This window comes from Crocodylus siamensis, chromosome 6 (genome assembly GCF_052110815.1).
Source record: "Crocodylus siamensis isolate JL-2025a chromosome 6, ASM5211081v1, whole genome shotgun sequence".
In the NCBI taxonomy this organism is placed as follows: Eukaryota; Metazoa; Chordata; order Crocodylia; family Crocodylidae; genus Crocodylus; species Crocodylus siamensis.
In genome coordinates, this window is record NC_143400.1 from 70467966 (window position 1) to 70489595 (window position 21630).

Below are 21630 nucleotides of genomic sequence, written 5' to 3' on the forward strand. Positions count from 1 at the left end.
CCTCTATTAGACTTACCTGCAGGGAGCTACTGTGGCTGTGTCCCATGTAGCCACGAAGATACACTGCGCCTCTGCGGGCGGGTGGTGCTGGGAGCAGTGACTACTGGGGCAGGGGGGGACTAAGATGAATTTTGGATTAGCCATAGCCCCTAAGGCCCCCCAGTGGTGCCCATAGGTTTGGTTCCGTATCCGTGATCTCTTCCAGGAGTTTGTGGGCTTCATATATAAACGGTTTAAGCCTCTTAGCCTGCACCTATTTGGTTTTTCAATGAACGTTTGATGGAGCAGGTGATTATAGTCATCTCTTGCCTGTATTGCTAGTAACAATGTTAGGGTCTGTCGTCTTATATCGCTTGGTCTAATGCCTGAGAGTACAGGGCAGCTGTGTGTGTAAGTTGTGCAGCCCATAATGAATCTTAGCACACCATTAAGTACAGTTTCAAGCCTTTTAGTGAGACAACTTCTAGATTGTACAGGAGCACAGTATTGTGCTGGGGGTGGGAATGCTCGTGGAAAGCAATGTGGTTGCCTACTCTGATATTTAGCATGGTCTGACAATTGTCCAGGTGGAACAGTGATTATAGTGTGATGTTCAACTTTAAGCGCCATTTGTGGAGATAGTTAACAGTGAGTTCCATGCTTGTACATTTTTCTTTATCAATTTTAGAATTTAATTACCATACTCCTCTGATAGTTAATGCAGTCTAAGGCTAGGAAAAGGTAATAATACCCAAAAACATTAAAAGAAAATAATTAGAACATATCTGAATGTATTTGAAGACTAATAGTTCTTATAGTTTAACATCAATTCACAATTTTCTGCTGCAGGAGATGAGTATGATGTATGTGCCATTTGTTTGGATGAATATGAAGATGGTGACAAGCTCAGGATCCTTCCCTGCTCCCATGGTATGCAGCTGCTTATTAATTGGTATTAGTTTGATATTTTTAAGTCTTACATTTAATTACAAGACCTGTTTATCAAAAATAGCTGCATCAGCCACACAGAATTTGTTTTAAAAAATTATAGACTGTATAAAAGACAGTCTCTCTGCCATTTCTGATGCATACACAAATTGAGATAGAGGTCAAACTGCCTGTTTTTAAATATCAAAAAGTAAAGAATAATCATAAAGAGCAAGTAAGTCTGGCTACCTGATCACCTTCCTTGGGGAAATACCTGAGAGAAAAGGTCAGGCTGCTATCTTGTCAGGTCAGAGAGAAAAATCTGCTGTTACTACATATTTAAAGTTTCAGGACTGCCACACAAATTAGTGTAATAGGTTCCCTGTGACTTAACCAGTACCAGCTGTATGTGCCACATAACCTCTGTCAAATGTAGCCTCACTGCACTAAAATCCAGTAGTTGTAAAGCCATCAGTCCAAACAAGAGATTTGTACACTTTGTTTCCACACATGTACAAAGAAAAAACAAAACAAAAAATACACCCCATGCCTGCAATATCCTTATCATCTGGAAGTGTAGGAGCACTCAGATTTTAATGAGAGGTGTTTTTGATAGAAGATAGATAAACACCCTAAGCCAGTGATTCTCCATCTTTTTAGACGCAAGGCATCCCTCAAAAAACATCAGCTCTTAGCTTTCAACCATGACACTGGTTGAATCTGTGCTCTAAACAGTAAGACAGTAACTTTCATTTATACCTTGCTTTAGTTCATAAACCCTTTTCTTGGCCCACCTTTAATTTTTATCTTGTCTGTATTGAGCATCAGGCAGCTTGTTTCCATCTAAGTCCCATTTTCACTAGACATCACAAATGCCAATGCCATCCTCCTGGGTCAGATAACAGTGAGACAGGGATGACAGCGCAGTCCAGACTATCTTCTTTTCTTACACAATAAACTCATATACACTAAACAGAACAAGCAGCTAAAGACTATTTTAGAATGCCATGCAGAAGAAACTTTGGGGTAGAAGGACAAATAGCTGGTATACCTAAAAAAAAAGAAAAAAAAAAAAAGAAGAAAGAATAGCACCTACCCCAGCGAGGGTGATAAAAAGCTAACCATAATATTACTAATGTTACTGACAGATATAAACAGGCACCTGTTTTCAGTAAGTGGTATCCTGGTAAAAGCTATATTTACATTGGGAAAATGTACCAGGTTTGAAAACACATTAAATAGCATGTTTTTACTAGCATGTTAAACATAACTATACCTAAATAGACAGGGACAAGTCATTTAGTTTTAAATGTGTAGGTTTTGGTTAACTCTAGAACTGTCCTTGTCCATACTAGATTGTTTTGAATATCATATTAACTTCAAACAGTTGGACATGTTTTCTCTCCCCTGAGTTTAGACCAGGCCACTGAGATCAGTGTAATTACTACCATGCCAGATCTAGCTCTAACACCAAAAAAGGGACAGATATCTGGACTCCAGGTAACACGAAATTGTCTTGCCACAACTTTCTCAGGAAAGAAAGGATAAAAACAAATTAATGGGTGGGAGTGCCAGCAATGTGGATGAGTTCATAGTTACAATGTAATTACTTATGAGTAAAGCTACAAAACACATTCTTCTATTAATTGGATCTAGTTATTCAGTATACTTTTATATTGCAGTAAGTGTTTACAGGCTTCAGGTAGGACTGTCATACTGACTGTTAAACACAGCCAGTGTACAGCAGCCACACTTGCAATAACCAGCACTCTCTAAACTTGTCACTTAGAATTAGTGTTTAACGTAAGGCTGAGAACAAAATTTATTTTACAGGGTTAACCTCAAGATTATCGTTTTCTAAGTAAACATGACACTTATTTTGTTTTCTAACAGCTTATCACTGCAAGTGTGTGGACCCGTGGCTGACTAAAACAAAAAAAACTTGTCCTGTATGTAAGCAGAAAGTGGTCCCTTCTCAAGGGGATTCAGACTCCGAAACAGACAGTAGTCAAGAAGAAAATGAAGTGTCAGAAAATACCCCTTTGCTTAGGCCTCTTGCATCAGTTAGTACTCAGTCATTTGGGGCTCTGTCAGAATCTCACTCCCATCAAAATGTGACTGAGTCTTCAGAATATGAGGAAGATGATAATGAGGAGATTGATAGTAGTGATGCAGAAAACGGAATAACTGAAGAGAGTATAGTGGTTCAACTACAACCCAGTGATGAAAGGGAGTACAGAGTGGCAAATACTGTTTGAATAGCTTCAGGACTGCTACCGATCAATTGCATATGAACTAAATTGTTCGTAAAGCTATACTTTACATACATTTATGTAGGGAATATGTTTTATTTTGTAACCTCTTTGGTTACTTTAATCGACAGTAACTGTTCACATAGTGGGTCTCTGGTTTAATCATATTAATTACAGATGGATTTCTCTTCGGTTCCGGTACTCATTCACATACTTGTCTTTTCAAATGAACAGTTTAACAGGACTTCTCAGTCCTACTGAATAATGTTTGTAGTTTCCACAAATAGAGATGTTACAAGAAATTTTTACTTTAAAAAATGTCACTATCTTGTTGAAATGGGATTTAGCCACAAAAATAGAATATTTTCCTGGCTACTTCTTGTAGGTAAGATTGGATTATAGAGATAGCAATATTTATTATGTGTATGGTGTTACTCTCCAGCCCAACCAAAAAAAGTACATGGTGCCTGTTTCTACAGGGATTTCCCAAACTTGCTACTACTGAAATCAAGGAAGGAGTCCCTTTTGCTTTCTTTGCAACATAACTTATTGCTGAGAAATTGAAGATTTGGGCTCCACCGCAGTGATTCATTTGCCTTTCTAAATAATCCTATTGAGCTTGCAAAAGCAGTTCAAGATCATGAAAAAAAACTTCGGAATCTGTTACACTGAAAGTAACTCACAGGGAAAAAAATATTCAAAATGCATTAATAGGCTTTGTTTGCTAATAGCAGCTAGACTAATTTCCTATGAAAATAATGTAGGAATGGGGGTGACCAAAATGGAACAACAAGCCAAGTTACATATAGACATACTGAATTATATTAAGTGTTCTGTTGATCCTCAAATCATATACCTCTAACTAAGGAGCATTTTGTGCTGCATTAACCTGCTAAACTTTGTACATAGAGAAATGGTTCTTTTTGAGTTTTTGATTTGAAAACAAGTGCTTATAAATATTAAAAAGAACTCTCTACTTACAAGTGTATCATGAAAAGCTAAAATTATATATAATGCCATTGTAACTATGTAGAAAATAACCTCACACATGTATAATCAAAATGCAGAGAATTTTTTATATGGCCTTGTATAAGGGGAGTTTGAAAGAATGTTAATAAACATGTTTTCCACTTTAAGTATTAGCAGGAATTTATTAAAGCTTCTAAGTGACAACAATGAAGGAAATAAATATATGCTACTACTGCAGAGGACTAGACTCAGTGGCCCCTGCCAGTTCTATCTTAAGAATTTATAAGAACATGGAAACGCAAACATGGTTTCCTTAAGAACATTAGTTTACCCACATTGTACCAAAGACATCAGGGCATTCAACAAACAATATACGCAGCAAGATTATGTGCCCACAGAGATCAACTTTTGCATCCCTCTATCCTTTAAACTTGTAAGCTTAAAAAGCTATAATTTAGCTTTTGTGCTTATAAATTTAATTTCTAGGCAAAAAAAAAAAAAATGCTTCTATTTGGTCATAACTCTACCTCTCCTTGCTAGGCCTATCAGTGTCTATTAATACATTTTAGAATGGACTTTGAAGATGTTCTCCACAAGCTAGGGCAAATGAACTGCTCATCTTTCCCTATCATATCTTGTGTAATAGAAACTAGCCACATGGCACTGCTTATTTCTTGAACACAACAGGTATCCCAGGTTTCCTCACCATAGAAGGCCCTTCTAGGAACTGAGCTTAGATTTATAGACATTAGAGGCTGGAAGGGACCTTGCAAGATTGAGTCCAGCTCCCCTACCATAGGCAGAAAGTCTGTTAGGGTCAAATGACCCCACAAGATGATAAGCATCCAAATGCCATTTAAATGAGTCCAGAATAGATGCTTGCACCACCTCTGGGGGTAGTCTGTTACAGAGTCTGGACACTTGGATCATAAAGAAGTTCTTCTTTGTGTCCAGTCTAAATCAGCCTTCCAGAAGTTTGTGGCTGTTAGACCTTGTTAGCCCTTGGGGAGCAACTGTTCTCCCAGATCCAGGTGCACATATAGGCTGCCACAAAGTCCTCCCTGAGCCTTCTTTTCTCCAGGCTCAAGAGTCCCATGTCCCTCAACCTCTTCTCATAAGGCTTGCTCTCTTGGCCTTTGATCATGCAGGTGGCTCACCTCTGGACTCATGCTTACACATCCCTTCTGGAGAGCCCAAAACTAGATACAGTACTCCAGTTGCAGCCTCACTATGGCTGAGCAGTGGGAGGATGACATCCCTGGTTTTGCTTAAGATGCATGCCAGGGTTTGGTTTGCTTTGCCAGCTACTACGGCATTGCATTGGTGACTCACGTTCATCTTGTAGTCAGTCAAGAAACCCAAGTCTCTTTCAGTTATGGTGCTAGCGAGCATAGCACTGCCGAGCCTGTAATTATGTTGCTGGTTTTTCCTCCCAAGGTGTAGCACCCTGCACTTCTCTGCATTAAATGCCATCAGGTTTTGGTCCACCCATCTTACAGGCTGACTTGGACAGGCTTGCATTCCCAGCCTGTTCTCCAGCATGACTGCCTTCTCCCATAGTTTACAGTCGTCCACAAACTTTGCCAGTCTGCATCTGATGCTTGAATCCAGATGTTAATGGAAATGTTGAAGAGTACCTGGCCCAAGTACTGAGCCCTGAAGGACACCACTAGTCACCTCCCACCATGCTGGTTTGTTCCCATCAACCAGTACTCTTTGGGTCCAAGCCACTGGACCTTGAGATGGTTGAGGCTGCAGTTTTCCAGCTTAGCCACAGGACATCATGGGAGACCGAAGTCAAAGGCTTTCTTGAAATCCAGATATGACATCAACCTAGTCTCCCTTGTCCAGGCAATGTGTCTCCTGGTCATAGAAGGAGACAAGGTTGGCCAGGCAAGACCTTCCAGCAACAAAGCCATGTTGGCCTCCATTATTAGCCTGTTGCTGATGGAACCCTTTATAATTTTCTCCAGGGTCTTTCCAGGGATGGATGTCAGTGATTGGTCTGTAATTCCCTGGGTCTTCCTTCCTTGAAGATTGGGACCATGTTGGCTCTTTTCCAATCCTCTGGTCCCTCTCCTTAGCACCATGAGTTCTCAGATATCTTTACCATAGGACATGTTACGTCTGCAAGCTCCTTCAGGACTTTCAGGTGCATACCATCTGGGCCCATAGACTTGTGGCTGTTGTCTCTTGAGACGTTCCTTCACTTGTTCTGCATCAATTATGGACCCATCTCCCACCCCCTGGATGTTTTGCAGCCTGACAAGGTGACCCCTTTGGGCAGGTGGGAGACCGATACAAAAGTAATCGTTTAGGAGCTTAACCTGTTCCTGAGCAAATGTCAGCTGCCCCATTTATCAGGGGGTCCAATGTTGCCTTTGTTTTTCTTCCAACTTCCCACGTATCTGAAGAAGGATTTTTGTAGTTCTTGATTCCTGTGGCTAGCCCGAGTTTGGTGTCTGTCTTGCCTTTTCTGGTTTGGACTCTACAAGTACAGGCTAATGCTGTGTAGTTCTCGGTGATGATTCCCATTTTCCATCCGGCATAGGCTTCCTCTTTTTAGCTTCAGGAGGTCCAAAAGTTCCCTATTGAGCCAAGGGGGCACCCTAGTCCCCTAGCTGCATTTCCTTCGGGACAGAATGGACTTTCCTTGTGCTTAAAGGATTGTGTTCTTAAGGAACAGCCATTCCTCATGTGCTCCCCTTTTTAAGGAGCCATCGTCTGTGGCCTACTTGTTTCTACTTATGGGCAGCACAAAGGAAGTGTGGTGAAACACTGGGAGACAGAAGGAGGAATTATGGGACTGCTCGTCATGGACTTCCTGGGCCTGCAGTTAATAAGTCAGTTCCATAGTGCAAGAAAGGGAGGAAGACTTAGTTTCATGCATCTTAGCATACAGTAGCACAGGTATATTATATAGCTGTCAAGATAACTAAATACTGTCAGTGCAGAAGTACTTATCTTGATATGAGGAGATGAAGGTAGCTGCATAATGGAAGGAACAAAGGGGACCTTTGGAAAGACAAGGAAAAAGAGAGCTAAGTAGGACCTTAAAGACAAGCTTTAGTTTGTCAGCAGAACAGGGAGCAGAAGAAAGGGATTTAGGCAGAGAGCAGGTGATGTACACAGCAATAGTATGTGTGTTGGGCACAAGACAAGATAATGCCAAGGTAGGGAGAAGAGTTTTAAATGGGAAGAGAACGAAGAGAACAACAAATGAACAATGTTAGGAGAGATCAGAGGCAAGTCTAACACAATAAAATCAGGAATTTCAGCTTCAGCTATATGTAAGTAATGTGGTAGTGTTAAAGCAGGATATTATACAAAAGACAGTTTCTTACCCCTTTAAACTGTTGCTCCTTGGAGGAGCTAATAGTAGCTTCTCCTCCCGTGATCTAGAACAACTTATCCCTGAACAATATACAAGTTATTTCTAGAAACAGTTGTGTCTGAGACTCATATAGTGACTAAAATAAAATTCAAATTAGCATCCTTGGGAGAAGTACAAAAATTATTACAACAATATTCAACTTTAAAGTCCACAAATAAATTGTCTACAAATCCTTAGATCTAGCAAAAGGACCACAATTAATGATCATAAGGACATTTCAGAGAAACTTCTTCACATCAGTTTTCATCACAGGTTATGAAGATGCTTCTCCTGGATGTGTGTTTTTCTGCTAAATGAACAGGTAGCAATTCAATTAGAAAGGTAGCACATTTAGAAACAAAACAAAGTAGTTATACAATGCACAAGTTAACTTATGAAACACTTGATCCTAAGAGCTTGGCATGATCACCTGGGGAGTGGGGGGGGAGAAGAAGAGAAACCACATCTACTTGGATATCAGAATTACCTTAAAGATAAATACCTAAAAAGCTACAAGAGAATCCCTCATATCTCAGGTTATGAGCCAACCTCTACTTGATGGTAAGAGCTATTCCTGCAAACAAGTTATACCTTACCTGTCTATTGCAAGGCCTCTTCATCTTCTAGTGCTGGATATTGCCAGACAAGTTACCATGGGATTCAATGCATATTTATCTTGCATTGGTATTGCAAGTATAATGGAAATAAAACTTGGAATAAAAACAAACACAACTGGTTTGGAGTTGTCAAAGGGAACAGAATTAGAATGATTCATTAAATTAACAAGAGTGTTAGTTGAGAAGGCAAGGTTTTACAAATTAGGTAAAACAGAGAAGTTGTCCAAGGAAAGTTACTGAGAGTGATCTCTAATACTGAAAAGCATGTTCCTCTCTAGCACATGCTGTTTGTGTCAGGTGAGTGTTGGAAGTGTTACTCCTTGGGTTGGTGATAGGTATTGTATCTAAGTACCATACTGCATTCAGAAATGAAGGGGAGAAGGTAGATCACTTCAGACAGAAAAGTAAGATTTCTCCCAGGTGGGGAGACAAGCATAGCTGAAGGCTTGCACTTTTGGCACTTGCTATTGCTTCTCTACAACTGCTTAAAAGAATTCACAGTGCATTTATTCATATGGCTAATGCTTTCAAGTACTGGTTGTCATTTAGGAGCATCTGACAACTTCAAAGCTGGATAGGCTACTTTCCCAACCATCACTCTTAGAAGTGGTTTCGAGCTGTGTGGACAGGATTACCACTGTGCTAATAAACACACCAGTCACATCTAGCTCAGTTTAAGAGTACACCAAGTATTGTACTACTATTAACATACTATGGAGGCAACTTAAGTAGAGAACATTTACCTTCAGTGACAACCTGAACTAGCTCAAGTCTAGGGGAAGGAGTCTTTACCCCCTTAGACAGAATCCCCTTCTACCACAGCATTTTTAAAAGTCCACCAAAGCTTGAAACGGTCTTCACGTTATGGCTTAACGTTAGTCCTCTAACCCAACTCTGCAGCAAGAGAACTAGAAGGTTAGATTAGTACTTCAACACTGTTCCATGAAAGAACATTCCTGAAGAGCAAGAGCTCATTTCACAGCAGATAACAAGTTCAGTCAGTTATGACGGGAAAGGAGAATATTAGACATAATAATAAAAAAGAAAACAAAACAAAAACAAAAACACACAAACCAAAAAAACCAAAAACAAAACCAAAAAAAACCATACAAGACTCCAATTTCATTTGGTTGGAATAAATTTAATTTCATCCATCTGTAAACAAGGTGTTTTAATAGTTATGGCATTTTTTGAAATGCATATTAAATCAGATGAGTTAGACTGTATCCCAGATGTAACAAAGTGCAGGGAAAGAAATGGACAAATCAGCAACAAGAATTTGTTTAAATCTGTACATTATCCACAAGGCCCAAACAATAGAAGCAAATACTAGAATGTCCCTAAAGTAGTGCCATTCGAAAGAAACCCTTGTAGTCAGTTAAAATCCATCTCACAATAGCAACAGTTCTTTTTTTTTTTAAACAATAGTATGGCACAGAATACATATTAAAAAATGCATCACAAGACAGCCAAGTCAGTTATTCCAACCAATACCATCTCCCATTTATTCTTTTGTATAGAGTTCTGCAGTTCTCTAAAATGGACATACAAGTTAGTACCATCTTGAACTGAGAGTTTGGTTACACGTTTCAGATGACTAGTGCACAAGGCAGTTTACTCCACAATTTCTGCAGCAAAGGTGTGACAGGCCAAATGAAGATTTTGAATTTGAAATGGTATCATTGACAATTTTAGCTTACAAACTACCAACCCTCACCCAACACTGGTATTATAGCAGCAAGTCCCTTTACCAATAAGACCTGACAGGAAGATTGGAGTCAGTAAAAGCTACCAGTCAAGCTGAAAGTGGTAGTTTCCTGCAATGACATTGCAGTTTCATATAAAAAAACCCCTAAGCTGCAAATTAAAATTGGTCCTATGAAAAACTAAAACCGGACACACTCCAGATGGTTATGTTGGGATATCTAATGTCCATAATGGCAGCCTTTTACAATTCAACTACAGAACAGGAGCTGGCAAAAAAAATTGAGTGCCTGAGCTATTGCAGTGATGGAATGTCCCTGGGGATTCATTCAGGATGGTGGTTGTAAGGTCATGGGAGGCAGTGCATCTGTACCTTCTGATAGTTTTGCAATTGCACTCATTAAGCAGTACACGCTTCAGACACATGAATAGTGAAGTGCAAGAACAAAACTAATGCAACACAGCGCTTTTGAGCGGCAAACTGGTTAAATCAGGCACTGTATAAAAATTGGGGAAAGCAAACAAAATATGGATGAAGACAGGAGAGGGAGAGAAGTAAAGATATGCATGCACTTTTTCCCTCCCAACCATGCTCTACAAAAGGAAGACTAAATGAGCTTTGTAACTGCTCAAAGTGCTGAAGAGGCATTGATCAAATTAGATTGTACAATCGGCACCTTGTTTAGTGTTTAAGTTGTTTTAGTTGTCAATATCGCACTAATTGCTAAGAGAAAGCAAAGCCTAGACTTGGCATATTCCCCCTCCCAATTTTTTTCAAGTTATCATGCATATCATCTTTGTGCTGCAATGGTGCCAGATATGGGACTTGGTTACATACAGTGGTTAACATACAAATGAACAAAAGGGTAACTGGAATCATGACATTAGAAAAATGGGTAAATAAAAAACCCCCATAAAACTACCATCTACACTCTGGTAGCACTGAACACAAACTGGGAGCTGATGAAGACAGTTGCTAGTTGGATGGGGAGAGGCTGCTTAGACGTCAGACCTCCTCAGGTATAAAGCCAGTTCATATGCTTTCTTGTTGAGTGTCCCTCCATGGACACCTTTTTTTCCCATGACTATAACCAATGCTGGAGTACACAAGGAAACAAAACAAAAATGAACAGAATTAAAGAGAAAAAAAAGAAAACAAACCCCCCCCCAAAAACAAAAAACACCACCTTTCCCCACCAACAAAGGGATACAAAGGAGACACAGGTTCATACCCCATCACCCTGCATTGCTAATAAAGTTTCCAGAATGTAAGATTTAAAGCTCACTGCCAGGAAAGTTTAATAGCAATTTTCCCCTAATACTTAACAGTCTGCCTAGCAACTAGAACCCAGAGTCTCTCAAGTATTTTGCCATTGAGTATGCCTTCTTATTCAATCCGCCTCCATGGACCCCTTCTTTGCCCATTACAAAGACCAAGACTGAAAGAGAAAAGAAAAAAAAAAGAAGGTTTTTTTTAAAAGAGTATGTTAGGCAAGGAAATAACGCAAGTTTTAAAAATATCAGGCAGTGCAATAAAAACCACAATCAAATTTAAGTTTTAGTATTTGGATATTAAGCAAGTTTTACAAAAGCTTTCTGAGGTAGAAATGTAGACAGGGTTGGAGGGGGTATTAAAACACACCCCACTTACTTCAGGTATTTGTCCCTGTGCCATCAGAGTTTACAAAATATACCTGAACACCTGTCAGCATGCAATTTAAAGATGAAAAACAATGCATGTGTTTCCATCAGACCTGTGATCAGGAAACCCTGGCTACATCCTACAATTAAGGAGAGATGTTAGTTAAAGAAAAAAAAAAAAGTATCCATGTCAGTACATGTAGAAGATGTTTTGGTACATCTAAGTAGAGATTAAAGTTCATAGCTGTAATGGGTACACTCTAGTCCTACCAACTTTGTTTGGTCTGGTTCCTTACTGGTAACCAAAATGTCATTGTTATCATTCTTAAAACAGTAAAAACAAACCAAAAAAAACCCCCAAAATTTAGCTTAAGTCTTAATGCCTTAAAAAAGAAACACATCTTATCCTCTCTAGTCAGATGAGGACATCTGAATTTTAGTATTAATCTTGTTCTTCCTCTTTCTATTCAGTTATCTAGGCTACAAAGTATCTAGACTTTACTAAGGAAGCCTGTCCCAAAGATGTAGTTAACAGAACAGTATATGCTAACTGCCACCAGATGTCACTAGAATATAGACTACATAAGCATTCTTGGTCTTCTCAAGCACAATGGCTCTTATTTTATTGAATTAGGAACAGTGGAACTGGAATCAGTTCACTATAGATATACTGCCTACTTCATAACTATATTAGTGAGCTCTTAAGAGTGAAGTTAACTTGTAAGGGTTCCAAGGCAAAACAGTTGTAAGCATTCTCTGGTTAGGCAAGTCTATTATTCTTGTAATGAAAGGCTATTTAAGAGTCACAGAAATCTTTACATACTCCGACTAATGTTATACTACTTAGGTTAGAATCTCCATGTTATGTGAAGATTCAAGAAACAACATTTTCTCGAGTTGCTTGGTTTGTGAACCTTGGTTAGTGATGTAATATTCACAAAAAAACAAAACGTTTGAGAATGCCAAGCTTAGTCTTGAATATACTAGTCTTGCTTGTACCCAGTGTTTTGAAGACCAGCTAGAGTCTAGCTTCTTCCAAGTAGTATTATGTTATAGAAACGTAGGGAAGGTGCACTACCAGTAATTAAACAAGCTTACTGTAAGGTATCAATTGGATGCATTTCAAAAGCTCTCAATAGGTATGAGAAGAGTTAGAGTAAGACTTGTTAGATGTCCCATAATTTAAGACTACTTCATACTAGAAATTGACAGCAGTCACTTCAGACCAGGTTTACGCTAGACCTGCTAATTTTGAACGCCAATTTTGAACACCAAGTGTTTTAAATGCTATATGCCCAGGGCAAGAGGGTAATATCCGATCTCCTTCAGCTGCAATATGGGCTACTCTAGAGTTTGTGGATACCATTTGATAAGTATGAAGAGATTTGATAAGATATGGCCAAGAGCTCTATTACAGTCACTTATTTCAGTTACACTTGTGACTGCTAGATATGTACCACAGCCAACTTGCAGTTTTAAACTGAAGGCATTATACAGATAACACAAGTGGTTTCAGTCCAGTTTTGAAGGCAGGATTCTTGTTTTACTAAGGTCAGTTTCAAAAGGACACCTTACCTCGGCCAGCTCTGCCTACAGCAACATTGTATGTTGGCTCGCCACCTTGGCTCTTTGTCCTTATGTCCATCGTGCAGTCACCATCCACATACAGGCTATCTCTGATCACAGAGCACTTCTTTGCGCCAAGAGTCAGGCCATTGGTGAAGAAACCCTCGCGGTCTTTACCTACAATCATATCAATTTCTACTGGCTGTCAAGGGAGAGCAGGAAAGAAAAAAGGATAAAAAAAAGAATCTAATGTTAGACACCAGCAAAATCCAACTTGGCTGCTTACAGTGGTTTCTTGAAGAGGAACTATTAACAAGGGTCTGGCCCCTTGGTCCTAGCAGTGGGCTGGCTCTAAGTATCACGGTCCCAGCAGTCCTAGCCTGAGGCTACAGAGTTTGCACGGGCAGGTCGAGCCAGGTCCCTCGGGGAGAGGCAGCAGCACTGAGTCACGGGCTGCCCGACTGCAAGGCCACTGGCACCAGCTGGGGATGAGTCAGGCCGCCGCTCCCGAGCCGCCCAGCCCAGGGCCTGCATGGCTGCGGTGAGGTGCGGGGCGTTCCCTCCGCAGCCCGGGCGCCGCTGCGGCCTCCGCGCCCGCAGCCCCTGCCCCGCGCTTGCGTAGCAGCGCCCCGCGCCGGAAGAGGGGCTGGGGCCCAGCCGCCCCTGGCCGGAGGGGGGCTGGGAGGCTGCGCCTCGCGCCGCCGAGCCGGGAAGGAGGCGTCGCCCTGCAGGAGAACTGCACAGTCATGGCAGGCCCGGCCATTTCCAATCACAGCCGCCACTGCCCGCCCGCCCGCCCGCACAAAGACCGGCGCAGGGGCGTGCTCGGGCACCGGCCGGGCCGTGACGCCCGCCGGCCCCGCACGCACCTGCCGGCCGGGCCCGGCCCTGCAGCGGTCTCGGCCGGGCCCGCGCCCCTTCTCCTCCCCCTCCCCCTCCCGGCGGGGCCGCAGCCGCCGCCTGCAGCACTGTCGGCCCCGGCTCGCGGGGCTGCCCGGCTCGGAGCCCTGCCCCGGGGGCTGCCCCTCCCCCGGGTCGAGCCGAGCCGGGCAAGGGGCTGCCGGGGGAACGGCGCGGCGCGGGGAGAAGGGAAGAAAAAGCCCAGTGGCGGGGCGCCATCTTGGCCATGAAAAACATGGAGCCGCGGCCAAGGGGATTCACGAACGCCTCCTACGCCGCGCACGTAAGTGTCCCCGCAGCGGCGGGGCCCGGCGCAAGGAGCCCTACGCAAGTCCCACCGCGGATCCCCGCACCCCCCGGCCCGGTCGCTGCAGGCCCTTCGCCGGGCGGCCGTGCACAAAAAGCCCCGGCAGCGCCCAGCGCCCGCTGCGGTCCCCCGGCCCGGCCCTGCCGCCGCAGCGCTCACCGTGATGCTCTGGAAGATGCCGCCGGCCGTGGCTGCCCAGACGTACTTGGCGTCGCAATAGCCGACAATGGCGGCCTCCTGGCAGCAGCCATCGCACATCAGGTTGTCCACGTAGCTCTGCCAGCCGGCCATGGCGGCGACGCGAGCAGCAAGCGAGCAGCGAGGAGACAGGAGGGCGGCGGCGGCGGCGGCAGCGGCGCGCTCTGCACTCACTCGCTCCCCCCCTCCCTCCCGCTCACACACGCGCGGCGCAGCCCCAGCCCCAGCCCGAGCCCGCAGCGACGGCGAACGCGGGGGAGGGGGCGGCAGAGAAGGGCCGGGCCGAAGCTAGCGAGCGGGTAGGTGGGTGGGTCCGCCCGCGCAGCCGCCGCCGCCCGCCTTTAACCCCCGCCCCCGCCCGCAGCAGCGGGATCCGCGTCGCGCCGCACCGGAGCTAGGCGGGAGTAGGGAGGGAGCTGGGCGGGTCGCGGCGCTCTTCGCGCGGATGCTTCCGCCGGGCGGAGGGATCCGAAGCGGAATGGATGGATGGAGGCGGCGGTACCGGGGTCCCCGGCGCCTCCTCGCTTAGCCGCGCTGCGAGTGCGCGTAAGAGACGCGGGGCTGAGGCGGGGCGCGAGGGGCAGGGGCAAGGGCGTCCCTCCTGCGGGTCGGACCGAGCTGTTCCCAGTCGGGGCCGCTCGGCGCAGGGCAGCGCCCGGGAGCTGCCGCGGGCCGTGCTGAGGCGGGAGGGAGCTGTCCGCGCTGACGCCCGCGGCGTTCGGGCTTTCCCTGATGCCCGGCTCCACTTGAAGCTCGCGGGGCCGCGACAGCTCTTGCCCCCCTTTACTGCCTCGACGTGAGCGCCACTGCAAACGGCCGGAGCTGCCCCAGGCTCGGCTGTGGTGGCCCCGGGCGGCACAGGTGCCTCGCCTGCCCGGCCCTGGGGTGTCGCACCCAGGCAGAGGCCCGGGGGCGGAAGGCCCTGCCCGGCCGTGCAGGACGGCTCTGCCGCGCTCACTGATGGGTCTGGAGGTGACTCGAGTGGTGGCCACAGCAGCTGCGGAGCTTTCGGCAGGGGAGAGCAGGGGCTGGGGCTGGGGCTGGGGCTCTGCTCCTTTCCCTTCCTCCTCCCTCTCTTTGCTTCCAAGGCAAGGTCCCCCAAACAGGCTGCTGTTCAGGTCCAGCCATGTAGGCTACTTTGCATTTTTCCCCCTGATGTTGAAGCTTAACTTCCCCTAGAGATGAAATTCTTTGCAGCTGCCCGGCAAACATTCACTACTTTCAAGAGCTCTAGTTCAGTTGCCAAACTTAAATGTTCATGTGTCAGGGTAGATTCTCAGTAGGGTCAGCTGTTGTTATCCAGCCTCCCACTGAAAACTTCTAGGCTGAAGTGCCAGTCTCCTCAGCTCCTCTCTGTTTTGGTTTGGTCAGTTAATGCTTTTCCTTAGTTTCTCTGCCAAGGATTTCTTTTTTTTATTTTCTGTTTTCTTCTTAACTGGTCATGGTTTGAACTGCCTGGAAGAAAGCTCAGCTTCTGATGACTCTTTGCTGGATCAGACTAAATTACTGCCATGCAACAGTCCTACATTACTAACTACCCTGTTGCCTCAGACTGCTGGAGATATCAGAAATTGAAAGCTCTTTTGCTGATGTATTCAAAAAGAGCTGTGTTAATTACTGCTTTTTGCATGAATATGATAAGCTCCCACTTTTATCACAGTAACATTTGTGGTAACGTCCTCCCGTCAGAGCAGTAAGGATAACTTTCTACAGTACAGGTTTTACTCTTCAAGTTTCCTTGAGGTTTTTTTTTCCTGAAGAATGAGTTTCTTCTCCAGTTCCTTGGTTAAAAAAAAAAAAAAAATCCCAGTTAGCTGTATTTATTTTCTGGAGTGACTTTGGCAGGAATTCTGTTCAGAAGGCCTCCATATTAAAATCTGCCCAGGCATTAAGATGTATTGGGTCTATTGCTTCATTTGGTTTAAGTTTCTCATTTTGGTGTCTTTTAGGACTTCCAGGGAGGACTGAGTGGATGTGAGGTTGCTTTTAATGCATTATACCTGAGAACCTACTTAAATTGCTGTTTTGCATTTTTTGCAGAAATTGTGAATTGGCATTGGCCGTGATATCCCAGGAAATTGACCAAAAAAACCCAACCCTTTAAAAAGAAAATGCTGGCTCCTCGGTGGGAATCAGCACTTCTTGCTGCTGCTGTGGCCTGCCATTGCAGCCTACTGGGAAGGGGAAGGCACCAGCTGGCGGGCAGCACAACGAGCAGCAGCCAAGATACTTCCCCCTCATACCTCTCTACTGACCAGTGCCAAGAGCCAAGGTGGCACAAAGAATTGCCAGCAATCAAGATGGCAGCCACCCCTCATCCTTCCTCCCTCCAAGGCCTCTCTGCCAATCAGTGCTGAGGGGAGGGGCCACCACAAATGACTGCAAATTCAGCTCTTTGGGCTGTGACCAAGCCATGGAAATTGCTTTCTTTCACTGCAAGTTGGGTAGGTCCCTAGTTATACTTTGTGTGATTGGCCCAGGGGCCTGATCAACCCAGGGACCCAAGACATTCAGCCTTGTGGGCTCCCCTTAGATCTGAAAATGTGGTGGTCTTGAGGTGATTGATGATTACAGTGTTAGTTGCTGCTTCCCTGCTGCCAGATTTCTGGACCCACGCAGAGCCTAGAAGGCCAGATAGCATGGCCCTGTGCATTAGATTAGCAGGGCTGGGACAAAGCAGCATGGGGCCAAATTCAGGTGTGCAGGGCTGGGGTGAGGCAATGTGGTGTCTGATCTGGGCATGTGGGCTTGGGCTAGAAGCTTCATGGGGCTGAGCTGAGGAGAGATTGCAGTGTCTGTAACATCTTCCCACTCACTTGCCTATAACAAAACACGAGGAAATGAATAACTGAATCCTTGTCAGGAGGTTATCAACACCTTGGTGAATACTCTCATTGTGGTAGATAACCTAAACAACAGTAGATTCCATGACAACTGAATACATTTTTGTTGCTAAGAGGAATAAAAGGGACTCAGGATTTCTTGTAGGCATATGGATTAAATTCCATTTTACATGTTTATAGAGAGAACTTACTTTGCTGCTTTTATTTCAGATGCACAACCACCTTCTGTATTTTGTATCCAGATAGTCTTTCCCCTGTGAATTTGGCCTTATTTAGGAGCCAATAGCTTTGTTGCAGTTTCAAGCCAGCTGCAAAGGTGCTTATGTGTCACTAAGTTTACTGATGAGTGATAGGATCTACATTTCATTTGGGATTTGTAATTAGGTTTTTGTTTTTTTAATTCCTGTTGGAAGGGGTCTTCATGTTTTTATGTGGTCCACATATCAAAGCAAGCCTCACCTTGTCCAGATAATAGTCTTTAACTGCTAATATGAAAGAAGGTTAGACAGCTTATTTTCAGGAGCCTGACCAAAGTTCAGGTTTCTCTGGGCCAAAATTATGATTCCAGATAAAAACTGAGCAAACAGAAGTGGGTATCCTCTTAGCCATTAAGAAACAGAACGGGTTAGTGGGGGAGTAGTTTTTGACTTGCATCCTTTGAGTGGTTAGAGATGAGTTTCATTGGGGTGGAGGGCTGATCAATGCACACATTGTGGTGGCTCTGGTATGAGTAGAAATTCCAGGTTCTTAATATATTAGCTGAGAACTACAGAATGAATTAACACCTGGAATTCTTGTTCTTTTAAAGTTATTTCTACAACCTGCTTATCATCTCTTATAACCAAAAGACGACACTGTAGTCCATAAGTCTAACTTATCTCTGTAGTAGTCCAAGTTCCTAAGATTCTTCTCTGTTTCACCATAGGTGTTCATTGCCAGCTAGGAGACGGGTAGGTTTAGAAAATAACCACTGCTTTGATGTTGCATATGATGTTTCTATAGCTAGAAGGGAAACTTTGTTGCACAGATTTTGGGCCCTAAACAGCTAAAAAATAATGTTTGCTCAGAGGGAAACACATCTGAGGAAACATTTGAGCAGCTCTCTTGTAGTGGTAGGACTTTTGGTTCACTGGTGGCTGGTGAGAGAGTTCCAGAGGAGGTCTCTGCTATCTGCTGGCTCAGCTCATCTCATGCCTAGCACCCATGAGTATTGGGTGTCCAGTACTTAGAAGACTGTCATTCTCAATCTCAATGGAAATGCATCAGTCATGGCACTTCTGGGACAGCCTCTAAATACAGCTGTCTACTAAATGTAGCTCCTAATTAACCCAATACTACTTTGGTGAAGGCATGTAATCAAGCACAGAATTTGGACAGTTAATATTACTACTACTTGCTGGTCACATAGCACTTCACATTTTTAAAGTGCTTTGTAAAAGATGTGCTCAGATATGATTCTGATGAAGGTGATTTACTTAAATCACTAAGTTACTACTGTGATTGATCTGCGGAGGGCCTAGCTGTCCTCCTATTTTCTCTGGTGCAAATCAGGAATAACTCTCCTGATGTCAGTTGGGTTACTTTAACATAGAATGAATGGAAAACCTGAAAATTTGTTCCAGTATCTCTGGGTAGATCATCTTTTAACTGGTATATGTAATTTCTTCAGCAATATGTCTGACCCCTCCTGATATTCTATATGCCACACTCAGAGTCTGCTCATACCACACGTTGGCCACCCCTGCCTAGTCCAACCCTCAAGGTAGGATCATCCTTGTATAAACTAATCAGAAATCATGATGCCCTTTACCCACAGGAAGGACCTTAACTACTAGGCAACGGAGATTGCTTTTTTGCATGTTCTCCTTCTGGCCCTTGTGCCTCTTGCATTCTTGTTTGCCCAGTGGCCCAGCCTCTACACGGAGAGCTACGGTAAATGTTTTTCTTGTTCCCTGGGCCCTTCACCTCCACCTTGCTCTTTCAGGACCATTTGTAAACACTGGATTATCTTTACGTTGCCGCCACTTTTTAAACCCTTCTTCTGTCTAATTGAATGTGGAATTTCACCCCCAAAATTACAGTATTTCACCTGGAGTTAAGCAATGGCAGTTTTCTTAAGGAATTCTTTATAAAAAGGGTATATAACAGATGCTTTGTCAGAAGTACAACTGTTTTAAAATTAGTCCATTAAAAAAAACCACCTTAAGCTGATATATGTACATTCCTTTGAATTTCTAGCCCTCTGCTTAGAAAGAACTTTCAGAATATGAATCAATACAGTACTTTCACTTCCCACCACAGAACAACCACCAGAGAAACAACACCAACACCTTAGAACAGAGGTTCCCAACCACCGGGCCGTGGCCTGATACCGGGCCACAAACAGTTGGCTGCTTGTGGCTGCTGGGTTACGGCATGAGCTTCCGCTGCTGGCATTCACATGCGGGGCTAAAGCTGGGCAGTGGGACAGCCCCAGGAGGGAGGCTGCTGGCTCCATGTGGCCTGTTCTGCTCCTGCAACTGTGGCCGCACACAGTGAGCTAGCTCTGGTGCTTGCTCCTTAGGAAGGTAGTGGAGCCCCTTCTTTCCAGGCAGCTTCAGCTGGGTCCCCCAAGGCCATGGCCTACACAGCCCCCTCCCTTGCAGGGTCCCCCAGTGCCCACAGCTGCAGTGTTCCAACCTGATCCGCTTCTTGCAACCTTTCCTCACATAAAAATTAAATTTAAATATGTAAATCAGTTTGCCGCTCTGCAGTATAACAAAGGTTGGGAATCCCTGCCTTACAACATTCCGACCTCATACTCTATGGAACTGAAAGTGCAAATACCCTTCACTTCCCACCTAAATTCATGTTGCTGCCCAGCCAAACACATGGGGCTGAAAAGAAGGAAGAGGAGGAGGCAGAGAGCCCCCATTCTCAGAGTCCAGGAATGTAATGACCTCTTTATATGTCATCAGGGTATGAGCAGGAGGGGAAATTACCATTAGCGGTGTATTACCCCAAGAATACTGCATGTGCAGCAAAGTATACAAAGTAAACAAATAAGAAACAGAACCAAGTTTTCCATATTGCTAATTTATTTCAGTTTTAGTCATTCTAGGTAACCGCAATGGTAAAATAAGCATCCAAAAATGTGTTCAGGTTGTTTTGTTTGTTTCCCAGTGTTGGTGTATTTCTGTGCAACTGAAAGTTAAATTCTTCAGAAATTCATAGATACCAGAAGTCAATGGAGATTCCCCAGAAAGCACAGAATTTCAGCTTTTGGCTTTCTAGCTAGTGAATTTCCAGTAGCCTGACTCTTTTCATTCCATACATTTATGCCAACAAATCTAGCAGTGTCATCTATTGCATTATTTTGCAGTACCATTTTTGATACTTCCTTTCTAGACCATATTGTGCTTCCTGTGACTGTTGTGGTAAAGAGCACAGTGCTTGCGGAAGTGTAGAGGGTGAAACTGATTTAGTAGTGCTGTGAGTTAGCAGTTTCACTTCTTGTAATTAAAACTAAACAAGAGAGAAGAGTGTGGCTTGTCATCTCTCTGTGGCATCCTGAACACATTGGATGTAGGATGATCATATTCTGACTAAATCACTAACTTGATTGAAAATAGAGGAGAGTCAAGTCAGTGGCTAAATGGGTGTTGCCCTTGAAAAGCTGGTAAGAAAAAAAATTACTGAGCAAAGAACTGGAAGACAGATCTAGGAAAAAAAATACTTGAAGTGGAACAGGTTCTTGGCAAGGTCTATACTAATTCTGCTAGCATAGTTGTGTCAGCTATTGTGGCAGGGGGAGGGAAACCCCACATCTTTCTGAAACCGATATGCTGGCAAACATAGACATAATTTACACTACCAGAAGAGTTCTGCTAAAATAGCTTAAGAGAGGCAGCTTAAATATGGCAGTATGTTCTGGGACAGGTTTTGTTTGGGGGGAGGGTTTGCCTGTATAGCTCTCTGACTTTGGTTTTGTAGTATAGACTTGCTCTTAGAAAGCCCAGAGGTTAGGAAGAGAAACTGCTTTTGTCTACAGGATACTTGAGTTTTTAATTTTTCTTTAACAAAGCTAGTTTTCAAAATGCAAGTATAAAGTGCCTACACTTGTCAGCTACAGAAGGCAGAAGTAATCTCAGATTGTTTCTGGGGAAGCAGCTTAAAAACGTTAGGTCTAAATGTTAAAAATCCTGATGAAGGAGAAGCTGCCCCTATAGGTTACCCAGCCAAAGACATTCAAACTTGTCTTAAATGCAGGAACTTTGCAGGATATTGGATTTCTGAGATAAGGACTGGATATGAAAAGTAGCTTGCCAGCAAAAAAAAATATTGGGTACTATAATATTCTGATTTTTCATTTAGG

General features: G+C 43.8%; 3 protein-coding genes across 8 annotated transcripts in view; 2 read left to right on the forward strand and 1 right to left on the reverse strand.

Annotated features, from left to right (window-relative positions):
• The window catches only part of RNF13 (ring finger protein 13), a 150594-nt gene extending 139613 nt beyond the window's left edge, over nucleotides 1-10981 (forward strand). The window contains exons 10-11 of the mRNA XM_090051568.1: nucleotides 829-909; nucleotides 2800-10981. Of these exons, the coding sequence (XP_089907694.1) occupies nucleotides 829-909; nucleotides 2800-3164 (446 nt within the window). The 3' untranslated portion in view covers nucleotides 3165-10981. The remainder of the gene's footprint in view (nucleotides 1-828; nucleotides 910-2799) is intronic.
• On the reverse strand, nucleotides 9238-14701 carry PFN2 (profilin 2). Of its 2 annotated transcripts, none has more exons than XM_090051577.1 (3): nucleotides 14395-14701; nucleotides 13038-13230; nucleotides 9238-10918 (listed from the first exon to the last, which is right to left on the reverse strand). In XM_090051577.1, the coding sequence occupies exons 1-3, from the start codon at nucleotides 14524-14526 to the stop codon at nucleotides 10821-10823; spliced, it is 423 nt and encodes a 140-aa protein (XP_089907703.1). In that variant the 5' UTR covers nucleotides 14527-14701; the 3' UTR covers nucleotides 9238-10820. The 2 variants fall into 2 exon arrangements, with proteins under 2 accessions (XP_089907703.1, XP_089907702.1); XM_090051576.1 differs by having other exon boundaries at nucleotides 9238-11260.
• Nucleotides 13238-21630, forward strand: part of LOC149862972 (uncharacterized) — a 184043-nt gene continuing 175650 nt past the window's right edge. For 2 of the 5 annotated variants that reach the window (XR_016442933.1, XM_090051571.1), the window contains exon 1: nucleotides 13238-14211. The gene's annotated coding sequence lies outside the window, so the exon portion shown is untranslated. Of the gene's footprint in view, nucleotides 14212-14842; nucleotides 14980-21630 lie in introns of those variants that run through there. The other 3 variants (XM_090051572.1, XM_090051569.1, XR_016442934.1) reach the window with 2 other exon arrangements.